Here is a 26154-nt window from a genome sequence, read left to right on the forward strand (position 1 = left end):
ACCACCAAGGGATTATAAGCCCTTGCTATCACTACCAGTACAGAAGTTTATAGCTAGCTATAAGATCGATGGCGTCCAGAATGAATAGTAAAGAATCGCTCTACAAGAAGAGGACACTGGGGATGGCTAACAGGGAGGTCAGGGCAAAACTGAAGTCCCAGCAGAGCAAGACCAAGCGTGATGATCTCCTGGCCTCAAAGAGGAGGATTCCTCTGAGTATCATTCAGGAGGAAAAATCATCTCCCAGTATGTGCTAGCAAATCTAGTTGTAGTCATACAATCACTTTCTATTCCCTCCATGCAGAGCCCAAGAAGGCGACGACGAAGTCGCAGGAATCAGAGCTACGACTACAGAAGCTTAGAGAATGGAAGAAAGCAAGAGACGAGGCTAAGAAGAAATCTCAGCAGGCCAAGAAACCGCTTGTACCAACTACAACTAAACCAAAAGCTCATAACATCTTCAACCCCAAGCCATGGGTGTCGACGACCACCACAACTAACAACTCATTCGGCAAATCAAAAACAATTCAGAAATCGGAGAAACCTGTTGCTAAGCCTATGCCCAAGCCAGCTGCTGTGAAAACTGTTCGACCTGCTGTTAAATCGACAAGACTGGCTGTATCTGTAGCCAGCACTAAATCAACTGCTTTGAAGACCATCAAGCCAACAACTAAACCACCCACAGCCACAACCAAAGCTCCAAAGAAACTTCCAGTTAAACCAAAAGAAGACACCTCCAAAGCTATGAAATTGCGCCCTCAAACCAGAAGTATGACAAAATCTGTCGTGTCTAAAGTCAAGGCTGAATCTAAGAAGAGCTGCTCTACAAAAATCCGAACTAACTGTGGAAGCAAGTTGAAGAGTCCCCCTACCAAGTCGTCAAAAAGGACTGTCACCACTCGTAGCGTTTCTATGGTGGCAACCAAAAACACAGCTGAAATGATGGATATCACAGTTGAAATGTCTAATCCAGCACCTGAAGATGAATCTCTCTCGCAACAAATCACGCCCCCAAGGACTAGACGCTATGATCCGGTACGCCCCTCCCCTTTACTACGCAGCCACTCAGCAAGTGTGAAACGTCGTGAAACACAGCTGTTTTTAGGACCCTCTCCCGTTATAGACCCTGCTTGGATGCCTGGACAAAGAAATAACTTCAAGAGTTTTGTGCAGCCCAATTTCGATGACGATTTTCGCAGTTTCAGTCCATTTAAATTCGGAGGTTCCGACAACAATTTTCAATTCACTTTTCGTAAACAGCTGTCCGAGACGATGGCGGACTCGCTGGAGGATGACTTGATCCAAACACCAGTAACACCAGATTCTCGAATTGTGCGTAAGAGTGTTGGTAGTGGTCGTAAGGGCTCGGTGAAAAGGAATGTCAGTATGGACGAGGGTGCGATGATTGTGGAGGTGGTCAACGAGGAAGCCAGTGGAGAGGAGATGGAGGCTGGGGCACCTGCACTTAAGGGTGAGTCCCTTTGTTGTTGTTGTTCCCTCCGCCATAGAAACAGTTTGTAGGGGTCGGGGGTCGGTATACATAGAGCTAAAAGCACTGTACAATAATGTATGTCAATGTGCCTACCTTTTAAATACCGTATAGCGGGTAATTTTCGTGGGGTAAAATATTCGTTATTTTCGTGAGCAAGCTGACCTCCACGAAATTTTAACGTAGGTGTGGCTTACTAGAACATATGAATGCAGTGCAGGCAACAAGACTAAACGAAATTTTTACTCACGAAAACCACTGTTTTAAAGTTGAACGAATTTTTTACCCCACGAAAATTACATACCTGCTATACGGTAGCTAGCCCTCACACTTTATATTTGTGTTAGCACTGTCATGTGATATTCTTTGTACCTCCAGACAGCTCCCCTGAGGTGACAGAGCCACACATAGACATTGCGTATTTCAGGAAGCTCCACTCGGATGTTGTGGCCAGTCTGAGCTCTCTGTGTGAGATGTGGGAGGGTAAAACCAGTGCTCTGGAGGACAACCAACCTGGCCCAAACACGGAGGAAGGTGGGTCACATGATACCAGGGCTATGTCACATGATTTAAGAGCTAGTATTATTATAAATGCTAAAACTTGTGTCTTTTGTCTCTTTTAGTGCTGGGTCAGATGCGTACTACTGTGTGCCAGGGTAGACTGCTGATGAGGAAGAAACTGGCCCAGTACTTGGGCCTGGTGAGCATTGCCGAGACACAAAGTGGAGAGAGGGAGACCACCTCGCAGGACCTACAGGTAAACCAGCTGTACTTGACTGAACCTAGATCGATTGGAAATCCTTGCATCCTAAGTATGCAAGTCCTAAAGTTTTTATCGCACACTCAAAAATCATTTTATTTTGTGTAATTATATTACATGCATGGTTTCTTTGTGCAGGGTTTCTGGGACATGGTGTATTTCCAAGTGGAGGATGTCTACAAGAAGTTCCATGATCTAGAGGCTTTGGAGAATAATGGGTGGACAGTCAAGGCCCCTACCCCTAAGAAGAAGAAGGCCACAAAGGTCAGTTAATTATGCCTCGGTGCTCATGCGCAAGCGAGGTATACGGTAGTGTGTCTGTGTGTGTAGACTGCTACAGCTGCTTAAGGATCAATGAAGTAAGTATGCTTCTAGTCATGTTTTCTTGGGATTTTAATTAGTGGATTTGCAAAGTAATGCTTCGTTCTCGAGTTATGCCTAGTTTTGCTTACTTGGAATGCCATTGCAGCTTTTTCAGAAGAGCACGTAGCCAAACTTGTTTACCGAGTGTTGCTACTCTACTTAGTAGTTAGCTCTGCACTAGAACACTAGGTAGCTGCAAGAGTGAGAAGAGAGTTGCAAGGCTCTGCTGATGCGGCCATTAATTTTAGACTTGAACTTTTGGTATTGATCGTTTTTAACAACAATCATGGTCGATCATTACCCACTCTTTGAGTTTGCTTGCAGCAAATGCATGTTCATCATGTGTATTAGTAGCTTTATTAACCCGAGGCGCGTGGGCGGCCACGGGTTATAGTAGTCTGTCTGTTTGTTTGTCTGTTTGTTTGTTTGTTTGTAACGAGTATATCTACTCACCTGGATGCCATAGCGCTGCGTTTGCAGCATAGGTAGTCTTCACACAACAATATCTTGGTTTAAATAGTGGCAGATTTTGATGTTAAAGCTTCTTTGTCGAGTAAAAGCGAGCAAAAGCTAAGAAGCTTAAACTTGCCACGTGGCCTTGAGTCAAGGTACGGGATCACTTCAGCTGAAGATACGTAGTCAAGGCTTGATTATGTATTTTCAGCTGAAGTGACCCCGTACCAGAAACAATTGAATAGGGTCAAGAAAGTAGAATTATGACTGGTTGTTGACTGACTCTGGATCCTATACGTACTCCAGCCTGGAGGAGCCATACTTCTCTTAGTCTAAGACTCCAGGCTTCTTTGCTGTGATCCCAGTCCATAGTGCATGTCTCATGCATGTACGTTGTTAGTTTAGTTTTATTGCTCTTGAGTTGCTGTGCTAGCGCATGCTAGTCATACACATGCTACATGCACTGCATTATCACTCATCTGGTTTCTTTATTATCATGTCACCAGCCGAGGGTTTGCACTTTAGTGCTCTAGTGTTATTAGCTTTAACATCTCCACCAAGGCATCTTTATTAGCCAATTAATACCAGGTGCCCATGAATGAGAAAAGGGTTAGGTTCTCTCTATTACGGGCTGTTGAGTTTATGGCATCGGATTAACGAGAGTCTACTGTGGCATGTACATACCGTACCCTCGCGAAAATAAGCCCATCTTGAATAAACGCCCATCCCCTCTTTTGCTTCGAAGTTCTTGCAGGAGGGTATTTTCACTAGATTATAAGCCCACCCAGAATGAAGATTTTGAGCATGCGCAGTAGCTAAATGCCACATGTTGACTATTAATTTACAAGTTTTAGGTAGTACCGTAAGATCTCGATTTAAAGCGACACTTTTTAATAATTACGAAGCCAGAGGTCGCATCTTTTAGAGGTTGAAAAATTATATTGAAGTCCTGGTGTCGCATATTTAGAGGGTCGCATCTAATTGGAGGTAACTTTACAGAGTCTACTTGCCTCGATTTCAGGCCGCTTAAAAACACTGATTTTCCAGTGGGCTACAATCGAGGCTAGGGAGTGGCTACATTTACCTCTATTTAGAATGCAACATTAAAAAATAATTGTCAACGCAGCTGTCGCTACTTTTAGAGGTCAGAAAATTGCTGAAGCTCCTGGGTGTCGCATATTTGGAGGGTCGCCTTAAATCGAGGTCTTACGGTAGCTTAGCTAGTAAGAGTATACTCCTTGCTGGACCAAGATCAGACATATAACTTTCTCTGTATGGATCTGTTTGCCCCTGAAGATGTATATGCAGGGAACAAGTAGTCCTATATGCAGAGAAAAGAAAACACAAAGTCCAAGAAAGTTATCACACAAGCCAATTTTGCAGGTTACCTTAATTAACTGCCTTGGTTTTCTGAAACAAAGTACTTGATAGCTGCTCTGTAGGAGTATGACCTACCATCCTTGGGGAAGTTTCTGCTACATCTAACATCAACAAGCGCTAAGCAACGAATAGAGTCAGAGTCCACTTCTTCATGCTTATTCTCTTGTCATGCTTTAATGCATTAGTTTATAACATTGTTGTTGTCAATGAAATGTTCATACTATGTATTAAAATGAAAAAAATTGTCACAGAGCAAAATGTAAACCTCAATTTGAGGCCGCGGGTGGGCGTATATTCAAATGAAAACTGGGGGTTAGGGATTAAAAGCCCAGTCCCCTAATAAGCCTAGACTTCTTGCAGAAAAGGGTAGGCGTATTTTCGGGAGGGTAGGGTACATGTGTGATCATGTACTACTGTCTAGGTGTCTAACCTACTCCTGTCTTGCATACAACATGCAGTAATGAACTTGCTGTTCCTTATTCAGAAACGAGTGGCTAAGAAGACTACTGCTGCTTCTGCTACCAGCTGTACTGAGGAGAGTGAGCGTTTGCAGGCTGCCAGGGAGAGACGAGAGGCTCAGAGAAACAAATTGAAGGAGATGAGAATGGCTGCCAAAAGAGCAAGAGAGGAGGCCACTATTGTGCAGGAGGAAGGCCAGCAGGAGGAAGAGAATGTCTTCACCACGCCCAAGAAATCAAGAATTGGTGAGTTCTGTGTACCTGCTAACACCTTGGCTCCAATTTTTGAGTGGCTATCTTTCATGTGTACATTGAACTATTCCCTCTGTCGAAAGTCATTCCCTTTTATTCTTTGCTGCAGATAAACTCTCTTCCCCCAAGAGTGGCTCTGCATTTAAGAATGGCCGTAGACGATCTCTCCGTGTCAGAAACAGATCCATCTTCTCCCCGTGTGTAAGAGAGGAGACTCTTTGTGATGCCCCCTGCAATGACATTCTTATAGCACCTTTGATCTCATTTGACTAAACTCTGTTGTATCGTTTTTTTGTTTTGTTTCCTTTGTATGTGTACTTGTCTACATTGTATTTACTTTACTTTTATTATGCTGGTGTAAACTTGAAACAAACTACACTCACACATCGATCTATAATTAATTTTCATATAATTATACGACGAAAAATCTCTTTATGTATATAATTGTGCATGTGTACAAGTAGAAGTGAGTAAAAGAGGGTATTTGATGGTACAAGAAATCAAGGTGCATGCAATCAAAATACCTACACCATGCAGCTATTATATCCTAAGATTCATTTGGAAGGCTGACTAACAGAGCTGTGTGTTGCCCTCCAGATGACGATGCAATCACTTTTCGATTTATAATATTCTTTCCAGTGATGGGAGTGGGCTTCCAAATGTCGTCCTCTTTACCATTGCCTAATTGCAGGGACGTCCCCATTCCCCACGAATACACCTGTCCGGAACGCGACACAGCAAACGAACACACAGAGCCGGCAGCCACACTCACAATGTCCGTCAGAGTGGGTAGTCTAGTTGGCAAAAGAGGCTCAGTTTTTTCCTCCTCCCCCATACCCAGTCTTCCGTATTCCCTTCGCCCCATCACAAACACACTGCCACGGTGACATAACAAAGAATGGTGTTGACCTCCGGCTATCTCCAGTTCTTCTCTCGAGCCGTCAGTGTCTTCAGATGTGTCCAGACAATCGCTAGGTAATTGCTCAGGTACATATCGAATAACAACATCGTTCACTCCTAGTTGGCCATAATTGTTGAGCCCCCAAGCAAAGAGGTGCCGTGACTGAGTGTAAGCATATGTTGTGTAGCTGCCGCAAAAAACATCTGAAAATTTGGTCTTGACTCCACGAGATTTACGAAATCGAACCATCTGAGGATCAAGTAGATATTTCACGCCCTTGCGACCACCACGAGCACTGAAACATTCGGGAACTCTCCCCAATTGGCCCTGCTCTGCACACCCAAAGCTAAACAAGTCTCCTTCGTTTGTTAGTACCACCACATGGTCACTACCGGAAACTACCTTGATAGCTCGGCTTGTGGGGGAGTCATAGACCACAATGGGAGAAGGGGAAGGGGGACCAGGCTGGGCCAATCCAAAGGGACCGTTAGAATCCTGCATGAAATAAACAAGAGGAAGGTTTTAAATTGCGATCATTGGCAAATAATCTTAAAACTGCCACAAAGTTCACTACACATAGCTAATAGGCACTCTACTAATTTTTGTTCAACTCACCCTGAACACTCCGCAGCAGTAGACCACTCCAGTGTTAGTGAGGGAAGCCGTGTGACAGTCACCTGCCGAGACTTGTACAATGACCACATCCTCTAGTCCCACCATCAGACCAGGGCTATACTCCTCCCCCTCTATAGTGGGTCGTCCAAGGGCACCTTCGTCGTTGCAACCCCACGTATACACCTGGAGGGAAGGGGTTTAAACACAATAAAATTCGTCTTTGCTTGGTTATTCAGAGTAAATGCATACATAGCAAGGCCACACAAACAAATGAGCAAAGTACCTAAACCTAATCCACACTAAGTACAACATTTAACACCTTTTTGCCCCTCCTGCTACACACATACTTTGCACCACCTCCACCCACACCTTTCCGTCCCGAGTGAGGGCGACCGTGTGCATCCCCCCACACACCAACTGGACCACCTCCTCTCCCTCTAAGTCTCCACGCACTGGGCTCGGCTTCTTCCTCTCATCAATATCCTCCCCTAGACCAAGCTGCCCAATGTCTCCTTGACCAAATGTCATCACCTGGGAACAAGCAGAGAACGTTAGCGAAAAAAGAATTATGATTAAATCAGAGAATTTCAAAGCATAATTATTGAGTCTGTGTGATTGGAAGTGGAACAATGGACATTCGGGATGAAATGCAATAACTATAAAATAATACTCACACTTATATAATCATTCAACACATCCTCGTACAAGCCGTCAAAATGGGGTAAACACATACCCTCCCTACACAGAGCCATTTGTCTAAGATGATGCATACAGTACCCATCCGTTTACCTCCCCCGGCTCTTGTCTGTGTGAGTGGTGGGAAATTTTGGCACCCGTCTCTCCCCTTTTCTCGGGCTCTGGTTTAGGGGCCTTGACGTTCACAAACACAGCCCTGTCAGTTTCTGCATGGAGACAAGAAGGGAGGTGATTGCATGATCACCGTCACACACACACACACACACACACACACACACACACACAGCAGGAGCTGACAAACCTTCTGTTGCACGGCTGGTGCCGGCCTTTTGTCTCTTGGGCACAGGAACAACCGCTTCTTCTGGTGGTGCAGCATCTGTATATTAAAAAGATTGGCAGCATTAACCAGAGCAGCATTTTTGAGATGGGGGTGTGTATGCAATCACTTGGTAAAACGAAAATTCTACCTGTAGAAGCGGCAGTCTTGTACTTTCTCTTGCTGCCCACTGCTACCTTGCTCTCGCTACTGGCCATTGCTTTGCCTCGACCTCTTGTCCTGCCTGTCCTTCTCTTCGGTTCCTCAATGGTCGTTGCTTTCTTGGGTTTAGTGGTCTTTCCTCGTGGCATCCTGGGCGGTTGTTCAGCCAATCAAATCTCAGGGCTCACTTTTAACTCTCACTGTACTGATCATAAACTGCTACACTGATCTGACCCTCAGTGTCTTATACATGTAGCTATCAAGCTGGTTGTGCTAACATGGAAAAACAACCAGATCATGCAGCGCAGTAAAATCAGGTTTCTGCTGAGAAAAAATTTTCATTTGAAACATGTGGTCTGTCTAATGCGCATGCGTGAAAGCTTGCCCACTTGAAGAGGCCCAAAATACATGAGAAAAGAGGATCAACTGCTCATATCAAGACAGTACTGTGTGTAACTACAATGAGCTATGGTGGTGAGGACATTGCTTACTATTTATTTCATGAATAAATAATAATATTGATTCCAATTGTTACCCACCAGGAGGCTATCAGTCTATGGAGCCCTATGGTGGTGGTGGCGGGGGTGGATATGGTGGAGGTGGTGGGGGTGGATATGGTGGAGGTGGTGGGGGTGGGTACGGTGGAGGTGGCGGAGGATACGGTGGAGGTGGTGGGGGTGGGTACGGTGGAGGTGGTGGGGGTGGTTTCATCCAGAACTCTCAGGGATTTTCTTCGTCTCCAGGCATTGGATCATCTCCCAGTGGAGGGAGGGGAGTAAGTGTTCTCAACTGTGGGGTTAACCCTATGATTATCCCCTCTATTACACACAGCGAGCGGGGAAACCCCAGGCAGTCAAACCAATGACAGCGGCACAGCTGCAAACGGTTGAGGACACAGGAGAAAACGTGTTCAAAGTGGACGGCAAAGATATAGGAATGGTGAGCACGACACGTCTTCTTTGAATGTCCAGAATTTACTCCCCCCTTTTTGTAGGTGTCCCTAGTTGGAGAAGTTATGGAGGTCAAAGAGAGTGCTACTACTATGGTCTACATACTCGATGATCGCACCGGGCCATGGGTCAAAGTTCAGCGATGGATAGAGGATCAGTCGGCACCTGTTGACCCCACCGAGAGGTCAACATGCAGGGAGGGGATGTACGTGAAGGTCATCGGTAATATAAAGACGTTTAACAACCAGAAGAGTGTGACTGCATTCTCTGTGTGTCCCATTGAGGACTTCAATGAGGTGACACACCACCTGTCTGAAGTGATGGTGGGTCACTTGGCTGCCACCAAAGGAGCCCCTGTGGTGAGCCGGTTGTCTACTTTAGACTACAGTACACCAGGTTCATTTAGTGGGGGGCAGGGGTGAGCCCTCCCCCCCCCCCCAAAATGTTGTAGAATAGTATGACATCATTTAGTACTGTCTTAGCCTCTTAGTCTCGCATCCAGGCCTACCGAGGCTAGTGCTGCCTATGATACATGTGCAATAATTATGTAGATCTACTGTAATGCACTGGCATGTAATAGGGGGTGTGGTCAACAAATGTGAGAGTGGCCAAACATTTTGCAGCATGCTTACGCTCACCCAAACCTTCCCCCCTAAACTTTTAATCTTAGTGTGTAACACTATAATATTATACTACGAGATGTGCTTGAGCCCTGTCAGTCAGAACACCAGTATTGTACAGAGCATGCTGTCAGAATTGCCTATCTCCCCTCAGCCTGAGCAGTTCAAAGGTCACCAGACCTCTTCGGAGGGGTGGGGGGCACCGATGGCCACTAGCACACAGATGACGACCCCCAACAGAGGAGGGGGCGGCATGTACTCCGGGGCACAGCAGCACGACTCGGGACTCAATCCAGTGCAACAACAGACGCTCAATGTGATATCGGGTTGCCATAACGACCATGGGATAAATATCAAGGAGCTCATCAAGACCATGAGTCAGCACGGCCACGTGGAGGCGCCAGTCAGGTGAGTGGTGTCTAGATTATGTAGATAACTCCTATGTGAACGTGATCGCCTAAACTGCTTTGAGAGTGGGTATATATAAACGACATGTTGGTTGAGACATTAAGCACGGTCAAGGTTGTTGTTTGTCTAAAGTTTTGAGGTACCATTTTGTTTTCTTCTGCTCACAGGAATGCAGTTGACTTTCTGTGCAATGAGGGACACATTTACTCTACGGTGGATGATGACCATTACAAGTCCACGGACGCTTAACAAACTCTCTGTATAGTTCTGTAACGGTAATAATAATAATTCTCTTTCGCATTGTTTCAACCTTATGACATGTCACACATTCCAAAACATTTATGTGCAATTCATACCACGAAATTGTTCCAAGTATATTAAATGTCACTGTTTTTCATCTTTATTTTGAGATTCTTGAAAAATCTGCAAAAAAATTAATGATCAAAATTTTAATTTTTAAATGACTGAATAACTTACCCTGTTCTTGTTGAAGTAGGTCTCTAAGAAGTGCCTCATGTTCTGATCACAGGCCAGTAATTGTTGGTCCACCTTTTCCAGTGCCGTCTTGTGAGCGGGGACCACAAACGAGTGGGAGTACCTCACAAAATAAAACAACAGTTGCCTGTAGGAAAGAGATAGTTACAACTTGTTGCTTCCTCATGTTGTGGCCCCAGTTATAGAAACTTCTCGATCAGAAACACAGGGCATTTGTATCAGATTTCGCCATGGCTTGACACATACATTTGTACGTGACATTGTATCCTAGACATTCAAGCCCCTCAAAGCTAGTCAAACACTCACCTAACCCATAGTAAACAGGCGCACTTGGCCATGCAGAGAAAGCTGTTCATAAGTTCCCCCGCTAGCCGAGGGTGACCACACGAGTACAGTCTCTCCATCATAGCCACACAGTCCGCCATACTGACACGCCCACTACTGAGCATGGTGAAGGGGTGATGGGGCAGACACAGGGAAGAGGCTGTCTTGAAGCTCACACACAAACATTTCTTGGTGGCTATATCCAGTACTACATCTGCATACGAGCTGTGACAGCCGTTGAGGATACAACATTCATGACAGGAGAAGTCAGTTGAACTCTCATGCTTGGGAATAGTTTCTTCTGAAATCAGTGTGGTTGCTGTAAGTTTGTCTGTCAGTGATACCCAGCTAAAGTATGGTCTAAACAATGTCACAGTTGTCTCCAATATAGAGCCAAGCTCTGTCCAGTCAAATCCGTCGGCTGGTCCCTCTGATGAAAACTTCTGACTCAGATCACCGTAGGCAACACTTAGACTCGTCCAATAGTTGAACTGATATCTCTGCTTTAAAGTACACTTTTGGAGAGAGACCACTTGAGCTGTAGAAGTACAATAAAGTATTCAGTAATAAATTCAAGCCTTTCTACACACCTTCTGTTTGAGTCAACGCTCCCTGACAATCTCCTATCAGCTTCCAAGCACTGGAGTCATTCTCATGAGGTGGCTGAACCTGGACAATTGCTTCGGAGTACAATGCCCCGGCCACTCAATAAAACACACACACACACACACACCACACGCACACACACACACACACACCACACGCACACACACACACACACACACACACACACACACACACACACACACACACACACACACCATACGCACACACACGCACACGCACACACACACACACACACGCACAGGCACACATTGAACTCACCAGTAGACATGCCTTCTCCAATGCCATCCCCGGCCGCTCCAAGTGTAGCCAGCATCTGGCGAGGGACTCTGTTAACTCTCTCACCACCACACCGTTTGAGGGGGGTACAGACCTCAGGGAGGCCTCGTATCCAGGCACAGCTGCAGCATACTGCTTCTGAAGGTACAGCAAATCTGCTCTGAACTTGATCAGCATGAAGTCACCATCACCATCATCATGGGGCTCTGTAAACCACTGTATAAATGGTATAAATGTATTACAATCTCATTGACAAGTTCCTACACTCACATTGAGCTCGCATCTCTTGGCGTCATACTTGATTTGGCTTGCGTCAACTCGCTTATCTTCTTCTTTAGAGGCATCCTCAAACAAAGAGTCGTCAAAATGCATGCTTCTTGAGAGAAAATCCAATAAATGCCCATTTTTTGTAGTGCTCTTCAACAAGAACAAAAATTATAGCAAGATCCAGCAAGCCTCTGAGCTTGAGCATGAGCAAGTCTTATCAAGACATCTTTAACAAGAACAGGAAGATCTAGCGAACCCTTCCCCAGAACAATCAAGAATCAAGACATAAAAAGACAAATGGCAGAGCACTCTGCCACTAACGAGACCAGCCCTGAGCCAGTAAGCTGCTTGCGCGTGTTCCCTCCGGACACAGACCCCTTTGACTACCCGCTCACAGAGGGTGGGTCAATTGCACGATTCATTATATACCCATACTTGTTCAATTTAAGGCGACACATGAAAATAATTACGAAGCCGTTGTTTCTTTTGGAGGTTGAAATTGAAGTTCTGGTGTCGCATATATTTAGAGGGTCGCATCTAATTGGAGGTTACTCTACTATCCTCGATTACAGGCCGCTTAAATTACTAGCGGCCTGGAATCGAGGCTATAGTTTGACCTCTATTTAGAACGCGACATAAAAAAATTTGTTAACGCAGCAGTCGCTACTTTTAGAGGTCAAAAAATTGCCTAAGATCGAGGGTGTCGCATATTTGGAGGGTCGCCTTAAATCGAATAAGTGCGGTATAGTCCTATGCTATGAGTGCTCTGTGTGTGTGTGTGTGTGTATGTGTGTGTGTGTGTGTGGTGTGTGTGTGTGTGTGTGTGTGTGTGTGTGTGTGTGTGTGTGTGTGTGCGCGCGCGCGCATGTCGGAGCTTGCATATCAGTGTTAGCTTGCGATTCACGATTCATTCTATACTAAATACTACAATTGCTCTATGTCTGTGTCTGTGTGTGTGCGTACATATCAGCGTTAGGTATTGTTGGTGATATCTGATTTGTTAGTATAGCTTGTACTGTCCCATGCACACACACCACAGGGGAGAGCTCGATTGGACGGGGGGAGGATTGCGATGTGACTCTCTCCACTGGGTCTCTCTCTCGGAAACATGCAATGATCCTAGTAGAACAGGGCTCACATTTTGTCATGGACCTTGGAAGTAGGAACAAGACGTTCAGGAAAATGGTGTGTATAATAGATATCGCACACATACAACTAAACGGAGATAGTCTCGGCAGCTATGAGAAGAGCTCTGTAAGCTATAGTCTAACAATTGATCCCCCACCCAACCATAGACATTGTTATGCCTCGGTGCGCATGCGCAAGCGAGGTATACGGTAGTGTGTTTGTGTGTCTGTGTGTGTGTGTGTGTAGACTGCTACAGCTGCTCAAGGATGAATCAAGTGCAAGTAAGAGTTTCTATAGGCTTCTAGTCATGTTTAATTGGATTTTAATTCGTGGATTTGCAAAATAATGCTTTGTTCTCGAGTTATGCCTAGTTTTGCTTACTTGGAATGCCATTGCAGCCTTTTCAGTAGAGCACGTAGCCAAACTTGTTTACCGAGTGTTGCTACTCTACTTAGTAGTTAGCTCTGCACTAGAACGCTGGCTATTGGTAGCTGCAAGAGTGACAAGAGAGCTTCAAGGCTCTGCTAATGCAGCCATTAATTTTAGACTTGAACTTTTGGCATCGATCGTTTTTAACAACAATCATGGTCGGTCATTACCCACTCTGTGAGTTTTTGCATGCAACAAAATTAAATTGTTTTATTATGTGTATAAAAGCTTTATGTTATGTAGCTTTGGCATCTCCACCGAGGCATCAGCACCTGTGGTGCTTTCATTGTTAAAGTGATTGTTGAACGACAAGAAAATAATGTTGTATATTAAATAATATTATAAAGCATGTTTTTATGTTCTAAAAGCATACCGTATTGCTGGTAATTTTCGTGGTTTTCGTGGTTGGAGGTCTGACCACGAATATTTTACCCACGAATGAAGCGACCTTGCCTACCTTTACCTACAATCCAAGCTCCAACCACGAAAATATTATCCACGAAATGTCTCAATATCGCTGAACCACGAATATTTTGTCCCCCGAAAATTACCCGCTATACGGTATAATAGTGTTGTAATGTATAACGTGTATATTTAATGTTCGCGGTTTTCGCTGATCAAGCATGTACCGTGAACATTTATAATACCCACGAATTTATTATCACATGCATGCATGCATGCTGCAGAAAGGCTGCTATTCCGCTAAAATTAAATTAAATCCGCTAAAACCTTTCTAACGGTCAATCCGCGAAAGTTTATATACCGTATATCTTCTAATTTATCGGACACTTCTAATTACCCCGGACACTCTTTTGGGCAATTTTCGTTGTTCTAATACAACGGACACTCCAGTACTTTAATATTACATTTGTTCTAAATATCCGGACAATACTTTGAAAAGTTGAGTTACATTCACCATTCACAGACGGCAAGTAAGACAAGACTTAGAGTGCTGCAGTTAGATAGCTTTAAGTAGCTAGTTTTAGATAGCTAGTGCAACTATTCAGTCGCACACTGGTCTATTAAACTTAGCTAGCTCGCATGCAGCTGCTTGCTTGTTCTAATTATTCCGGACACTTCGCATGCTGTATAAAGATCTGTTCCAATTATACCCGGACAATTTCCAAAATAATTATTTTTTGCTGTCCGATAAATTAGAAGATATACGGTACCCTTGAAATATACCTACTGTACGGTATGTACAGTGAGTGTATGTGTAATACTAGTGTCCTTCCCTCACTCCCAGGTGACCCTCAAGCCCAACATCTACTATGAGCTGACTGATGGCATAGAGCTGACCTTCGCCAATCTAACTTGTCATTATCTCATACCCGAACCAGAGACAGAGGGTGATGAGGAGGAGACACAAGACTACGGAGCAGGGGAAGTAACAAAGGACGAAGCAGATGGTGAGGCTTGTCTGTGTTCTTGTGGAGATCTCAGTGCACTACGCATGTTTCGTCTTATTTTTAGAGGAGAGTGAAGGGAGCACAGTGTGTGACCCCAGTGAGGCTCGTGAAGGTGGTGGAGAGGGTGAGGGTGGGGAGGACGATGAGCCGACTCAGGCGTATGATCTTGACAGTCCTCGTTCTGACGGTGAAGGAGCTCCAATGGACATTGAGCCTACAGTAGCCTATGGTAACGGTATTGCAATGTTCGTCATTAATACTTATGATTTTTGTAACCACTGCAGATCTGCAAGACCTAGAAGAAGGTGACAAAGAGGAAGAGAATGATGACAGTGTGGCGTCCTCCCCACTCCTAGTCGGTGGGCCCAGACTAGTAGTCTCTGAGGAGAGTGAGTGGCCACTAGCTTTCTTGTTTAGCTCATTTTAAGCTTTCTAAATTTAAGCAGCCATATGAGTGTTAAGCATCCATGCATTCTCTTTGGTACTATGGGATACCTATAGATGCTTTATGATACCTGTAGGTACCATTGGATACCGTACATGCATTTTGTAGCCCTTTGAAAGGCCTATGTTATAATGCAGTGATTGCTTTCGGATTCCAATAAAGATGGCTGTTATAAGGGTGGATCAAAGATTCTCAAAGATTAATTTCCCATTCAGGTCCGTCAAAGAAGACCGTTTCCTTCATCAAGGTGCCCGATAAACCCGATGAGGCCACACCCACTAGTGACAACGAAGCCACACAGGTGAACACTGATTCCGAGACAGACAATGAGAGCCCCAAGCCCGGGCCGACGCTAGAGAGAGGTATCACTGAGCAAATGGACACGGCCCCTCCGATTGACCCCACTGTCTTATATGACCTCGATACTGATACGGAAGAAGATGCCATCCCAGATGCTACAAGCTCTGACACAATCCCCAACAAGGATACTACTAGTTCTGAAAACGAAGTTACTAGTTCTGACAAAGGTACTACGAGCTCAAATTCTGGTGTTGAAACTAGAGCTTCTGATGTCGAAGATACTGAACCTGTTGTGGAGCCTGCTGCTACTGAACCTACAAACGACTCTGACAGTACTGATATCGAGGAGGATAGCCCTGTCATAAGGAAACCCGTGGCTGCTAAGAAGAAAGGTGTAGCTCTCAGCTCTGACGAGGATGAAGGGAGTGGGACTGAAGAGAACAAGGAGCCTCCATTGAAGCCTCAACCATCAACTGGTGAGTGCTGTACACTAGGAGATACGCAGTCAAATGTGACGTTACTAGTGGAGCTGTTGTGTGTAGACTGAGTAATGAATTGAGCTACAGCTGTTAGAAAGTTGTTCCACATAATTATTATACACTGTAGTCTATAAATCTGACTATTGCTCAATACCAATATCTGCTCCAATTGGGTGGGTCCTTTAATTATGTACAATGTTCACAGTTGGTGGTCTAAGCCTGATGGACTTCTCTGAGCAAGGACCCCCCACATTGGGTGCAGGAACGCTCATCCTGCCGAGCTATGAGGAGTCATGTGACCCTGAGGATGGTGAGGATGGTGGGCATGCCCCAACTCTGACAAAGGGGACCACCGTAGTGATGGAATCCTACCAGTCAACTTGTGTCCCCTCTGAGGGGGAGACCCCTGTGATTAATGAGGATAGCACTGTGGGGGGTAATAGTGGCGGCACTACCACATCGGTTACTAAAGGTGGGTAGTACATGTAGTAACTGAGTTCTGAGCAGAGGCTTCTATGGAAACCCGTGAATAGACTTGTGGATCATTTCAAAGCTGCTGCCGTAGAAATTGTACGCATAGGACTGTAGCTTTCAGACTTTCTTACAGACTGATAATAATTATTATGCCCTTCCTGTTCCAGATGAAGCTGTCAGTGATGACGAGCAGCCGATCCCCAAAGTAGAGGTGAGCAAACAACGAACCTTCGCTCTGTCGTCTTTGAGTGGGCGTGGCAAAAGGGGCAGGGCCAAGAAAGGTACACGAGGACGAAAACCCATCAAACAATCAGAGCCTCCTGAACTAGACACTGAAGCACTGCTAAACTTTGGAAGAGAAGACAGTGGCCCAAAAGTTGAATGTAAAGATCCACCCCCCTCTATAATAGCAGCCACCCTGTCTGTAGCCATGGACGTTGACAGCACTCTACCAGCTACTCTCAAACTGGATACAACCATCACTGAAGATAATATTGACCCACCTCCTAAAGGTCTAAAGGTCAAACGAGGGGGCTCTTCTAAGAGAGGGCGTGGCGGAAGAAGACAGACCTCGAGGAGTAAAACTAAAGCCTCTGTAGTGGAGTCAAATGATTTGCTTGAGGAATCTCCTGATCTCACAGTAGTAGCTACCACACCCGAAGACAAAGCTCTGGACGACCAATCAAATTCAATTTCGGAGCAGTCGTCGAAAGAGTCTACCTCTTCTCAAAGTGGGCGTGGTAAAAGAGGACGTGGGAGAGCAAAGAAGGAAGGCAAGTGTGAAAGTACAAAACTCTGCATGCTTAATAAATTGTGGACCCTTATATTTTCTCCTGGATAGCCTACTATTGTTTTATCCACAACTGTAAATTCCCTCCAGCAACACGAACCCCCTCTGTTCGTCGCACCCCCACCTCCAGTCGTAAAGTCTCAGCCTCAGCCACTGAAACACCTCGTGTCATGTTCACTGGTCTTATTGACGAGGATGGACAGAGGAGCGTACAAGATTTGGGAGGGGAGATGGTCGACTCTGTCTACCAGTGCACACACCTCATCACGGATAAAGTTCGACGCACCGTCAAGTTCTTGTGTTGTCTGTCTCGTGGCTGTCTCATTGTGAACAGCAACTGGTTGTCTGAGAGTGCGTTGGCAGGGCAATTCTTACCAGCTGAACCGTTCATCATCAAGGACAGAAGCTCTGAGAGACAGTTCAACTTCTCTCTTGTCAAGTGAGTGTACTATGGAGATTTACGGTATCAATGATTATCCTGACAGCTTTAGTAGCTACTTATATGACATGCATTAGTCAATTGGTTGGGCAGAGTCCAACCAACTAAGTAAGCGTTCAGGGTGGACCATGCCCAACTAGATATTACTTATGTCCTTCTGCCCACACCCAGGTCCCACCATAGTGCCAAGCTGTGCAAGGTGCTAGAGGGCTACACAGTTTATCTCACGGCAAATATTAAGCCACAGAGAGAACAAATGGCCGATATCATCAAGTGCTCAGGAGGAGAGCCACTTGATTACACCCCCTCTGTTACCCCGGGCGACAAAGTCATTGTAATAACGTGTAAAGAGGATCTGGGTCTAACCTCAGATGCTTGTGTGGCAGGTGTGCCATTGTGCTCCACCGAGCTGGTGCTGGGTGGAGTGTTGAGACAGGAGGTGGACATTGACTCGTATCCTATCATGTGTGGGTATCTGTGGTACAGCACTATTAAATGTTAGTGTCACCTTGTCTGGGGGCACATTTTTAGTTTTTTTTCTTGACAAACCCCCTCCCTAGACACACGATGGAAACAAGTGCTGTTGTTGTAACAACTAAGGGCAGAAAACGAGTAGCAAAAGAGCAATCTACAACCACAGTCCCTGCTAAGAGACGTCGTAAATAGACTGTTATATTTTTGAACCTTAATTAACCTGTACCCACCCACATAGCTGTTGTTTATCTTATTTGTACACTGTACATATCACGACATTGTTGTTTTCTTTCATTATGTACACTGCAAAGTACCTGCTTAAAAACTCAGGTTGACTGTTAATAAGGGCACACACCTATACTAAACACAGCTCTTCAGACTGAAGGTACAAAGGAAAAACATAAATTTATGGATGCTATAATGGGACAAGTACAAAATGTAACAAACATACAAAACTAACATAATTATTGTAGTGTTTTAAGTTGATTTGCTAAGTTTCTCCACGATCTCTTTAACCATTTTTGGGAGGTCGTAGTCATGGGACCAGTTCCAGTCGGCACGAGCGTTCGTGTCGTCCAGCACCTCTGGCCAAGTGTCAGCTGTGTGTGTGTACGGTGGGGGTTGAGTGACTCTGTGAGTATAGTGGGTGGCACACAAAACTGACAAACAACTAGCCTAAGAGGAAGCGTACGTACATGCACCCGTACACTACTACTAAACATACCGATCGCTTGTCTCTCGTCTGGCTCATATGTGACTTTCATGTTAGGGAAATATTTTCTCATTTCCTCCACCAGCTCAGCTGGGGTGAAGCTGATACCCTGGATGTTGTACGTCCTACAAGATACATGTAGGGGGTACAAGTGAATATACCAACTGTGCCAACTGATAGAAAATTGAGCAGAACAATGGTGCATGGATTAACTTGGCCTCAAAGCAAACAGTAATTGATGTGAGAGGGCACACTCAAAGCTTGCTAGCAGATACCTATTCTAAGCGCTAACCTTTACCTCATCTCCGGATGGAATACAGAGGGGTGTGCCTCTAGTGCCATGATTGTTGCCTTGGTGCAGTCAGGGAGATAAATCATTGGCAGACGTGTGTCCTCCCTCAGGAAACATTTATACTCCCCAGTCCTGATAACATCATGGAATATGTGCACAGCATAATCTGTAGAAGTGGGAAAATTGTGAAGATATAAGGAGGTTCTTGAGATAAAATTCAATACATGTATTTTTTGTGGTGAATGCTTTTTGAAAATTATCTCGCTCAAAAGTTCCCTTCAATTGCTAGCTCCAATGGATGCACACAAAGAGTCTTATCACTCCTACTGTAGGACCTACCTGTAGTTCCTCCGCCCGGAGCACCAGCTGACAACACTCCCGGGAAACGCAGTGATCGAAAGTCTACACCATACTTGTAGTAGTAGTACTGAGAAGAGATAAGATACGCAAGGGTCAGAGAGTTGACGTTGGGAACACGATTATCAAGTCCCATTAGTCAACAGTGAAAGTCACAAAATTCTAAACTCTTTAGCATAAAACAAACAACCCGTATCAATTGAAACCTTGAAGTATCATAGATTAACAATAATCCAACACTGTATATATGCAAGCTCAAAGCAGTCACAATTAAATGCACAGATGTAATGTAAATTACAATAGAAGACCACTAGAGTGGACCCACCTCCCCGAGGAGTTCCACGTGCACTTTGGAAACACCGTAGATGGTCCTGGGTCTCTGTATGGTGACATCAGGGGTGGGGTTTCGGGGGGAGGAGGGGCCAAATGCTCCGATAGTGCTGGGGCAGAATAGTCGGAGGTTGTGTGACTTGCACACCTCAACGATGTTGTGGTAGCCCTCGATGTTCACCTGGAGTGAGGGATGGAATGAGATGATAGTCATTGACTCAGAGCTACTAACAATGTACAGCTAACAAAACAGTGGGTCCATTTTATTTTGACCGGCTACAAAACAAAGATCAAAACACCATATCATATGGAATGCATAATTATTGTATTTCTGATATTGAACACTTTATAAATTATGGGGATTCATTACTGAGAATGCCACATACATGTGCAGTGTGGGAGGTTTACAATTACATTTTGTGTGTAATGCATTAGCTAAGCTAGGAGATCAAAAAGTTGAAAATACAAGTACATGTATATGCAGGTGTACTTGCCTAATGCTTTTACATGCACTATATTGGTGTACCCATACCTTGAGTGCCCTAGTGACGTCCTTCTCCCCGATGGCTGACAAGAGGGCTGAGAAGTGAACCACCCAGTCAATGTTGTAGTTGACCACCAGAGAGTGGAGATGTTTGACATCAAGCACGTCAGCGTACGCATACGGACCTGGAGGGTAGAGGGGGAGGAAGTCAGTGATTGAGATTTTCAGTAGCCAATTAAAAAAAGACCGTGCTCTATAGTTCACTTGGAAATTTGGGGCAAATAGTAAAATGCGACCTTTTAATAGAATGGTACCACTGTAAACTGTTGCACTTAATTATCTCACATAGTTTTTTGCATTCTACCACTTGCCCCAAACTTTCAAGTGAGCTGCAGAGCACAGTAATATAACACTACAAATGATTTGGAATGAGATCAGTGAGTAGTTGCTGTGAGTCTTATGAGAGCCTTATGTGTGGGAGGAAGGCAATAATACCCTAGTTTCACTAGAGCAGTAAATGAGAGTAATAACAATACAAAATAAGTCAACGTACAATTAGCAAGATAGTGGAATGGAAAGTGAAGTTACTCACCATTGGCAAGAATTTTCTGTGTTGGCTTCATAATATCAGATAGCACCACATTATTCACACCGTAACGCTTCCTGCAACAAAACTTCAAAACTGATAGGAATTGAACATTAGGATTGTGTGTGATGTGGTGTACAGTACAAGCTGTGAGACCACACAAATGCAGGCACTTAGGCTCATCTCAATATAAATGATGCTATAACACATTGCAAACACAAAACCCAGAAACAATCCATCATGTCAACGTGTACATGTACGTAATAGCACGTATAACAATGCTGACAAGGGAGCTGACAAGGGATATGATGCATGATGTTTGTGCGTGATTAGATTTATATTAGATTGTATGTAGACCTTAGCTCCTTTGCTAGATTGCTTCCGAGTTGCCCCAGGCCTCCAGTGATGAGCACCCGGGGAGGCCAATCACCCTCTGCATTACTGACCAGGGTGCGAGTGCTGCTGCCAGGGTCGGAGATAGTTGATGAGGCTCTGGACTGGCTTCTGAAGCTGACCACTAACTGAGAGCTGATACGACGCCACAGCGGCTTCATAAGCTGCATTATCTTCTTGGACTGGTGCTTGATATAGGCTTGAGGAGGCACTGCACTGTACTGGTATAGAACACACGAGAGTTAAATAGCGCTTCGTCTACTGCAGAACACGTGACAACTATAGTCTACACACCCGTGCCACACCCAAATATTAATTCACCATGGAAACGTTAACTTTGCCTTTGCAGAAAATATTGTTTGCACACACCAGATAAAAACGTTGCATTCTAATTATAAATTACAGAGGGTTAAAAAAAAGCATAAAAATGTTTGAAGGTAAGGTTTCTTATGAAAGTCAGAGTCCTTTGTTATAATACACTGTGGTTGTGTTAGGGGACACATCGAGAACAGACTCTCTCACTTCCGGCTCCAGCTTGGAGATGTGCATGGAACTGCAGAGAGCAATGCTGGGTTAGACTATACAGAAACTGAAATCAACAACTATACCTTCTCTGAGGGAATATTGCTAGGCCCATCGGCACAGCCAACCAAAGGCTGTGTGTGTGCGTGCATGTGAATGTTATTAGACCACAAAGCAGCTAACATATTTTCTCCAGCCACAAAGGCTGTGCTCCTTATTGAAGAAAATATATAGCAAATGTACCTACATGACATCTGCTTAAACTTTCACTATCATGCAATATCGTAGCAATATAAACACTGTGGATACACCATGATCTAATAGCACACCATAGTCCAGTCAAGATCACAGTTAGACTTGCATTCATCCCAGTGTTGCTAACCTGTATGTGAACAAGCAGACACAATAGCTATACCCTCAACACACACATCACCCACTCACCACACTAGGGACCATCTTCCCTAATGACTCCATAATAACTGGGGGGATGACTGCAGGAGGGAAGACATAGCAAGCATACGTATGTTTAGGATTACTACAGGAAGGAAGACTAGCATAGTAGTATAATTACTCACTCAAAATTGGGAAAGCAATTGTGATTCTTGACAGAACAGATTGAGCAACACCTGTTCTTGCTGCATTCTGTGAACATTTGTACCAGAGATTGTACAAGCACTGCAGAGAGAAAGGGCACCCTAAATTACCTTTGAGACTTTGTCTCCCAGTTTGTTCCCGTCCTGGTCAGTCACGTGAATGCCATTGTTCCACTCCTCCCATCTCATAAGGGGAATGTTTACCATGTTAGCCGCTGCTATGGCAACAAAGGGCACAAACCGTCCAATCAGATGAGGCAGGCGCTGCTTGTACTGTGAAAGACAAGTATCATCATCACGGTAAGAATCATATGCACACTATTTTTTGGGTTTTACTTTTTTCACAATTTTGTTGAGAGTGAGAGCAGTGGTGGTAGCTACAGCTGTGGCAGCCACTCCACATCCAACAACCTGTCTGCAAAATCAAGAAAAACAAATGAATCTGATTTAGAGGAGTCATACATACTTTGTAGGGATGTCTTTGACTCCGCTACGGTTGGTAAAGTTTGCAAGAGCATTAAACCCCTGATTAGCCGACTGCCAAAAGATTACAGCACCTGTGGTCCTATTGTGCAACAGTAAACAGGTTGGGAGTTAGATAACAGCATTGATTAGATCATTAATATTTTCCCACTGCAAATGCATGCATTCACCTGTAGAAGGTTATCATGAGTCCTGTGATGATCATGTTGCCAGGCACTTGGAACGACATTCGACCATACACCAACATCTTCTCTCCCGTGTCCGGATGGTAGGCAGAGTCATACAGCCTCTTGGCCTCCCACAGCTGATCCTCCGTAGTGCCCTGAGGGGTCTGTCCTTCCCTGCATGTGACCAAACACATCGTTAGCTAGACGTACATCTGAATACTGCTGGTATAATTATTTGTACTGCACTTGGGAGCTGAAACCACAAATGAACCTCATCATAGAAGCCATCCCAGAGCTACTCACTGCTAGTACTGAAAGTAGAGCTACCGGTAGCTATGCAGTAGCTTTATAGCTTGCTGCAGCTTTACCTGTGAGCTTTGACCATGGTAGCAGCCTCTGCCAGTCTCCTATTACTTGCGAATACGTTCAGTGGACTGGTAGTCTCTAAGAAGTGGTGGAACCTTGCTCCATAGGTATTGTCTCCATAACGAGGCTTCGATAGGTCAATATTCGTGGTTGGAGACTTGTCCATGGTAGCTGTTTCTTTGAAGATGTGTTTGTGAGCTTTCTAGTGTCTATGATCGTCTGACACATGTGACATGTTATAATTACACCCCACACACACCCCTGCCACACCTTTTCATTTTTAATCCCAATTAAATAAACCCTACAGTGTATAATTATTAATAAAAACAAATAAACCCTATAGTCCTTTGTTATAATACACTGTGGTTGTGTTGGGGGACACTTTGAGAACAGATTCTCTCACTTCCGGCTCCAGCTTGGAAATGTGCATGGAACTGCAGAGAATACAGAGAATCGTATATAATCACATGTTTGGATTTTAGTATGGACGTAGCTACAAACATTAGAACCCTTGCATGCTTTTGTAGTGCAACAAATTGCTAACAGCTAGCTACTTCTGCTCCAGCCTTCTTTAAGGACGCTTGTAAATGTAAGTCTCAATTTTACCTTTGCTGAGGCCACATAGCCAGGCTGAGGGGGACAGCAAACCATAAACTGTGGGAGAGGAGAGGTGAGGTGGTATACAATAACGAGAGGGTGACACTTACCATAACCCTGCCAGTCCCACTGACAGCAAGGTGCTCATCGCAGGTCCTCTAGTCTGTAGGGGTTAACCCACCATTAGATGTGTCATTATTACTGCATCTAAAATGTATTGTACGTGACCCTTAAGATAATTATTTGGCTCATGCACAAAATGTAGTAATTATGCTACGGCCGATTAATTACAACATTAGCACATTTTAACATAATTATTGCTGTGTCTAAAATCAACTGTACGTGAGTGACCCTTATAGTTTTAAGGATATTTAGATCATGCAAAGAATGTAGTATATAGACTACGGCTGAATGGTTATTAATTACAACACCAAATAGAGAGAGCTTACTATAGGAAATCTTTTCTCCAGAGAGTTCATAATAATTGGAGGCACAACTGAAGAGAAAGAATCGTTCAAATAGTTCATTGTCTCACACACTACATATTATATCCACTTACCCATAACTGGAAGAGCTGTTATAACTCGTGTCAATAAGACCTTGAACAACGCTTGATTAGAAGCCGTCTATAAAGGTAATTATAATTATGCTCATGAAATGACACAGAAAACAAAACAAGTTACCTTAGATCGCACATCTCCGAGTTTATTTCCCTCTTTATCTGTGACCTGTATGCCGTTGTGAAACTCGTCTAGTCTCATGAGGGGGATGTTGACTGTGTTGGCTGCCACTATCGCCATAAACGGCACAAACCGTCCAATCAGAGGAGGGAGACGCTGTACAGACGAATCATGTGACATATTACTATAGCGACATTTAAAAGCGACATTTAAAGTACCGTTTGAACGACTTTGTTCAATATAAGAGCTGTGGTAGTAGCAGCTGTAGTTGCCGCCAAGCCGCACTTGACCAGCTGACTATAAATAGAAGAAAGAGAAATCAAAATATCTCGTGCATGACAAGCGTAACTTACTCTGTGGGTATAAACTTGTCTCCACTTCTGTTTGTGAAATTGATGGTAGCCATGTATGCTTGATTAGTGGCCTGCCAGAACAGCACTGCAGCAGGGTGCCTACAATTGTGTTTAGTGAGGCAATAACAATTATCCTTGAAGTACATACAATAACCAGACAGTCATCCAATGCACCGTTTAGACTACTAGAAACCAATGTCAGTCACAATTTATAACCAGTACATCATGTACACTCAATCCCAACTGCATGTACAGGTACTTACTTGTAGAAGGTGAGCATGAATCCAGTGATAGTCATTTGACCTGGTACCTGGAAAGACATCCTCCCAATAAGCAACATTTTCTCTCCTGTGTCCGGATGGTAGGCAGAGTCATACAGCCGCTTGGCCTTCCACAGCTGATCCTCCGTAGTGCCTTTAGGAGCAGCCCCTCTCCTGACAAAGGAAGAGGAATATCCTGTTTATTATCCCTATGTTATTCAGCGTCAGGATAGCGTCAGGATGCAATTTTCTATTGAAAAACTTAGAGGGATCCTAAAATTAAATGTATGTAGCTTATTTTAATAGGCTGGTGGAGAAATAAATAAGTTTGTGGACGAAGTAACACACACACATGCACACGCCCAATGCAACTCACTTGTGGTCCTTGACAAGCTGAGCAGCCTCCGCTAGTTTCCTGGTGCTCACAAATAGGTTGAGCGGGTTGGCAGTCTCGTAGAAGTGCCTCGCACGACCTGTGTACGTGTTCTGATCATATCGGGGCTTGGAGAGATCAATATGAGGCAAAGGAGGGCTGCTCTCAGTAGGATTGGTAGTGGACATTATGTAGAAGATTGCACTACAAATGAGGACAGAACTTTAGCTATGATTGGCGGTTTCACTGAAGAGACAGACAAAATCTTGTTAACTGAGAAGTCTTGATAATGTTCACTTTAATAATTGCTTGAGAGAGAAATTCGAAAGGGAACTTCAGGAAGGACCTTTATGCGTATATGCAGAGATTCCTTGAACAATGGCCATGTGGGCTAGTAGCCACGCCCCTGTCCTATGTGGGCGTGGCT

At 44.4% G+C, this 26154-nt stretch overlaps 7 protein-coding genes across 7 annotated transcripts; 3 read left to right on the forward strand and 4 right to left on the reverse strand.

The window, feature by feature from the left end:
- The first annotated feature begins 2 nt into the window (after window positions 1-2).
- On the forward strand, window positions 3-5572 carry LOC135331092 (guanylate kinase-associated protein mars-like). The gene is made up of 7 exons (XM_064526137.1): window positions 3-246; window positions 305-1471; window positions 1868-2023; window positions 2113-2246; window positions 2388-2513; window positions 4930-5149; window positions 5265-5572. Exons 1-7 carry the CDS (start codon window positions 69-71, stop codon window positions 5426-5428), a joined length of 2145 nt encoding a protein of 714 aa, XP_064382207.1. The 5' UTR covers window positions 3-68; the 3' UTR covers window positions 5429-5572.
- LOC135331094 (regulator of chromosome condensation-like) lies at window positions 5568-8204 on the reverse strand. The gene is made up of 6 exons (XM_064526139.1): window positions 7835-8204; window positions 7669-7743; window positions 7461-7573; window positions 7041-7202; window positions 6672-6854; window positions 5568-6551 (listed from the first exon to the last, which is right to left on the reverse strand). Exons 1-6 carry the CDS (start codon window positions 7992-7994, stop codon window positions 5703-5705), a joined length of 1542 nt encoding a protein of 513 aa, XP_064382209.1. The 5' UTR covers window positions 7995-8204; the 3' UTR covers window positions 5568-5702.
- A 197-nt stretch (window positions 8205-8401) lies between these two features.
- Window positions 8402-10284, forward strand: LOC135332218 (replication protein A 32 kDa subunit-like). Its single transcript, XM_064527583.1, has 5 exons — window positions 8402-8620; window positions 8677-8784; window positions 8840-9154; window positions 9570-9823; window positions 9991-10284. The coding sequence occupies exons 1-5, from the start codon at window positions 8402-8404 to the stop codon at window positions 10070-10072; spliced, it is 978 nt and encodes a 325-aa protein (XP_064383653.1). The 3' UTR covers window positions 10073-10284.
- Window positions 10112-11974, reverse strand: LOC135331095 (uncharacterized). Its single transcript, XM_064526140.1, has 6 exons — window positions 11816-11974; window positions 11528-11761; window positions 11233-11311; window positions 10625-11180; window positions 10301-10445; window positions 10112-10246 (listed from the first exon to the last, which is right to left on the reverse strand). Exons 1-6 carry the CDS (start codon window positions 11915-11917, stop codon window positions 10208-10210), a joined length of 1155 nt encoding a protein of 384 aa, XP_064382210.1. The 5' UTR covers window positions 11918-11974; the 3' UTR covers window positions 10112-10207.
- A 74-nt stretch (window positions 11975-12048) lies between these two features.
- On the forward strand, window positions 12049-18492 carry LOC135331091 (mediator of DNA damage checkpoint protein 1-like). Its single transcript, XM_064526136.1, has 11 exons — window positions 12049-12212; window positions 12852-12997; window positions 14616-14778; window positions 14843-15007; window positions 15063-15167; window positions 15439-15999; window positions 16208-16474; window positions 16644-17249; window positions 17357-17705; window positions 17877-18158; window positions 18266-18492. Exons 1-11 carry the CDS (start codon window positions 12110-12112, stop codon window positions 18369-18371), a joined length of 2853 nt encoding a protein of 950 aa, XP_064382206.1. The 5' UTR covers window positions 12049-12109; the 3' UTR covers window positions 18372-18492.
- A 1-nt stretch (window position 18493) lies between these two features.
- LOC135331096 (L-threonine 3-dehydrogenase, mitochondrial-like) lies at window positions 18494-21611 on the reverse strand. Its single transcript, XM_064526141.1, has 8 exons — window positions 21298-21611; window positions 20947-21017; window positions 20403-20539; window positions 19866-20051; window positions 19523-19610; window positions 19190-19349; window positions 18904-19016; window positions 18494-18778 (listed from the first exon to the last, which is right to left on the reverse strand). Exons 1-8 carry the CDS (start codon window positions 21501-21503, stop codon window positions 18657-18659), a joined length of 1083 nt encoding a protein of 360 aa, XP_064382211.1. The 5' UTR covers window positions 21504-21611; the 3' UTR covers window positions 18494-18656.
- A 134-nt stretch (window positions 21612-21745) lies between these two features.
- Window positions 21746-26113, reverse strand: LOC135332219 (uncharacterized). Its single transcript, XM_064527584.1, has 20 exons — window positions 25731-26113; window positions 25358-25528; window positions 25095-25193; window positions 24960-25038; window positions 24745-24897; window positions 24621-24687; window positions 24511-24557; window positions 24172-24224; window positions 24071-24118; window positions 23805-23898; window positions 23467-23666; window positions 23102-23272; window positions 22915-23013; window positions 22785-22863; window positions 22560-22721; window positions 22431-22497; window positions 22297-22346; window positions 22185-22237; window positions 21942-21989; window positions 21746-21886 (listed from the first exon to the last, which is right to left on the reverse strand). Exons 1-20 carry the CDS (start codon window positions 25913-25915, stop codon window positions 21790-21792), a joined length of 2022 nt encoding a protein of 673 aa, XP_064383654.1. The 5' UTR covers window positions 25916-26113; the 3' UTR covers window positions 21746-21789.
- Between the last annotated feature and the right edge of the window lie 41 nt (window positions 26114-26154).

The sequence above is a fragment of the Halichondria panicea genome, chromosome 2 (genome assembly GCF_963675165.1).
Source record: "Halichondria panicea chromosome 2, odHalPani1.1, whole genome shotgun sequence".
NCBI classification, from domain to species: domain Eukaryota; kingdom Metazoa; phylum Porifera; class Demospongiae; order Suberitida; family Halichondriidae; genus Halichondria; species Halichondria panicea.

Bases quoted from the DNA above. Each gene is read 5' to 3' on its own strand.
- LOC135331092 (XM_064526137.1), top strand. From the start codon at position 69: ATGGCGTCCAGAATGAATAGTAAAGAATCGCTCTACAAGAAGAGGACA. The intron at 1,472-1,867 runs GTGAGTCCCTTT...TTGTACCTCCAG, and splicing joins TGGGGCACCTGCACTTAAGG to ACAGCTCCCCTGAGGTGACA. The intron at 2,247-2,387 runs GTAAACCAGCTG...TTCTTTGTGCAG, and splicing joins CCACCTCGCAGGACCTACAG to GGTTTCTGGGACATGGTGTA.
- LOC135331094 (XM_064526139.1), bottom strand. From the start codon at position 7,994: ATGCCACGAGGAAAGACCACTAAACCCAAGAAAGCAACGACCATTGAG. The intron at 7,744-7,834 runs GTAGAATTTTCG...TTTAATATACAG, and splicing joins CAAGACTGCCGCTTCTACAG to ATGCTGCACCACCAGAAGAA. The intron at 6,855-7,040 runs GTGTGGGTGGAG...CCTTCCCTCCAG, and splicing joins CCCTCACTCGGGACGGAAAG to GTGTATACGTGGGGTTGCAA.
- LOC135332218 (XM_064527583.1), top strand. From the start codon at position 8,402: ATGGAGCCCTATGGTGGTGGTGGCGGGGGTGGATATGGTGGAGGTGGT. The intron at 8,621-8,676 runs GTAAGTGTTCTC...TATTACACACAG, and splicing joins CTCCCAGTGGAGGGAGGGGA to CGAGCGGGGAAACCCCAGGC. The intron at 8,785-8,839 runs GTGAGCACGACA...CCCTTTTTGTAG, and splicing joins ACGGCAAAGATATAGGAATG to GTGTCCCTAGTTGGAGAAGT.
- LOC135331095 (XM_064526140.1), bottom strand. From the start codon at position 11,917: ATGCATTTTGACGACTCTTTGTTTGAGGATGCCTCTAAAGAAGAAGAT. The intron at 10,446-10,624 runs GTGAGTGTTTGA...TCTTTCCTACAG, and splicing joins GCCTGTTTACTATGGGTTAG to GCAACTGTTGTTTTATTTTG. The intron at 10,247-10,300 runs GTAAGTTATTCA...ATTTTTTTGCAG, and splicing joins CCTACTTCAACAAGAACAGG to ATTTTTCAAGAATCTCAAAA.
- LOC135331091 (XM_064526136.1), top strand. From the start codon at position 12,110: ATGGCAGAGCACTCTGCCACTAACGAGACCAGCCCTGAGCCAGTAAGC. The intron at 16,000-16,207 runs GTGAGTGCTGTA...CAATGTTCACAG, and splicing joins GAAGCCTCAACCATCAACTG to TTGGTGGTCTAAGCCTGATG. The intron at 18,159-18,265 runs GTATCCTATCAT...CCCCCTCCCTAG, and splicing joins CAGGAGGTGGACATTGACTC to ACACACGATGGAAACAAGTG.
- LOC135331096 (XM_064526141.1), bottom strand. From the start codon at position 21,503: ATGCAGCTTATGAAGCCGCTGTGGCGTCGTATCAGCTCTCAGTTAGTG. The intron at 19,350-19,522 runs GTAGGTCCTACA...CCACTTCTACAG, and splicing joins TCCGGGCGGAGGAACTACAG to ATTATGCTGTGCACATATTC. The intron at 18,779-18,903 runs GTATGTTTAGTA...ACACACACACAG, and splicing joins AGACGAGAGACAAGCGATCG to CTGACACTTGGCCAGAGGTG.
- LOC135332219 (XM_064527584.1), bottom strand. From the start codon at position 25,915: ATGTCCACTACCAATCCTACTGAGAGCAGCCCTCCTTTGCCTCATATT. The intron at 23,273-23,466 runs GTAAAGCTGCAG...GGTCACATGCAG, and splicing joins ACCATGGTCAAAGCTCACAG to GGAAGGACAGACCCCTCAGG. The intron at 22,722-22,784 runs GTAAAACCCAAA...TGTCTTTCACAG, and splicing joins TCAACAAAATTGTGAAAAAA to TACAAGCAGCGCCTGCCTCA.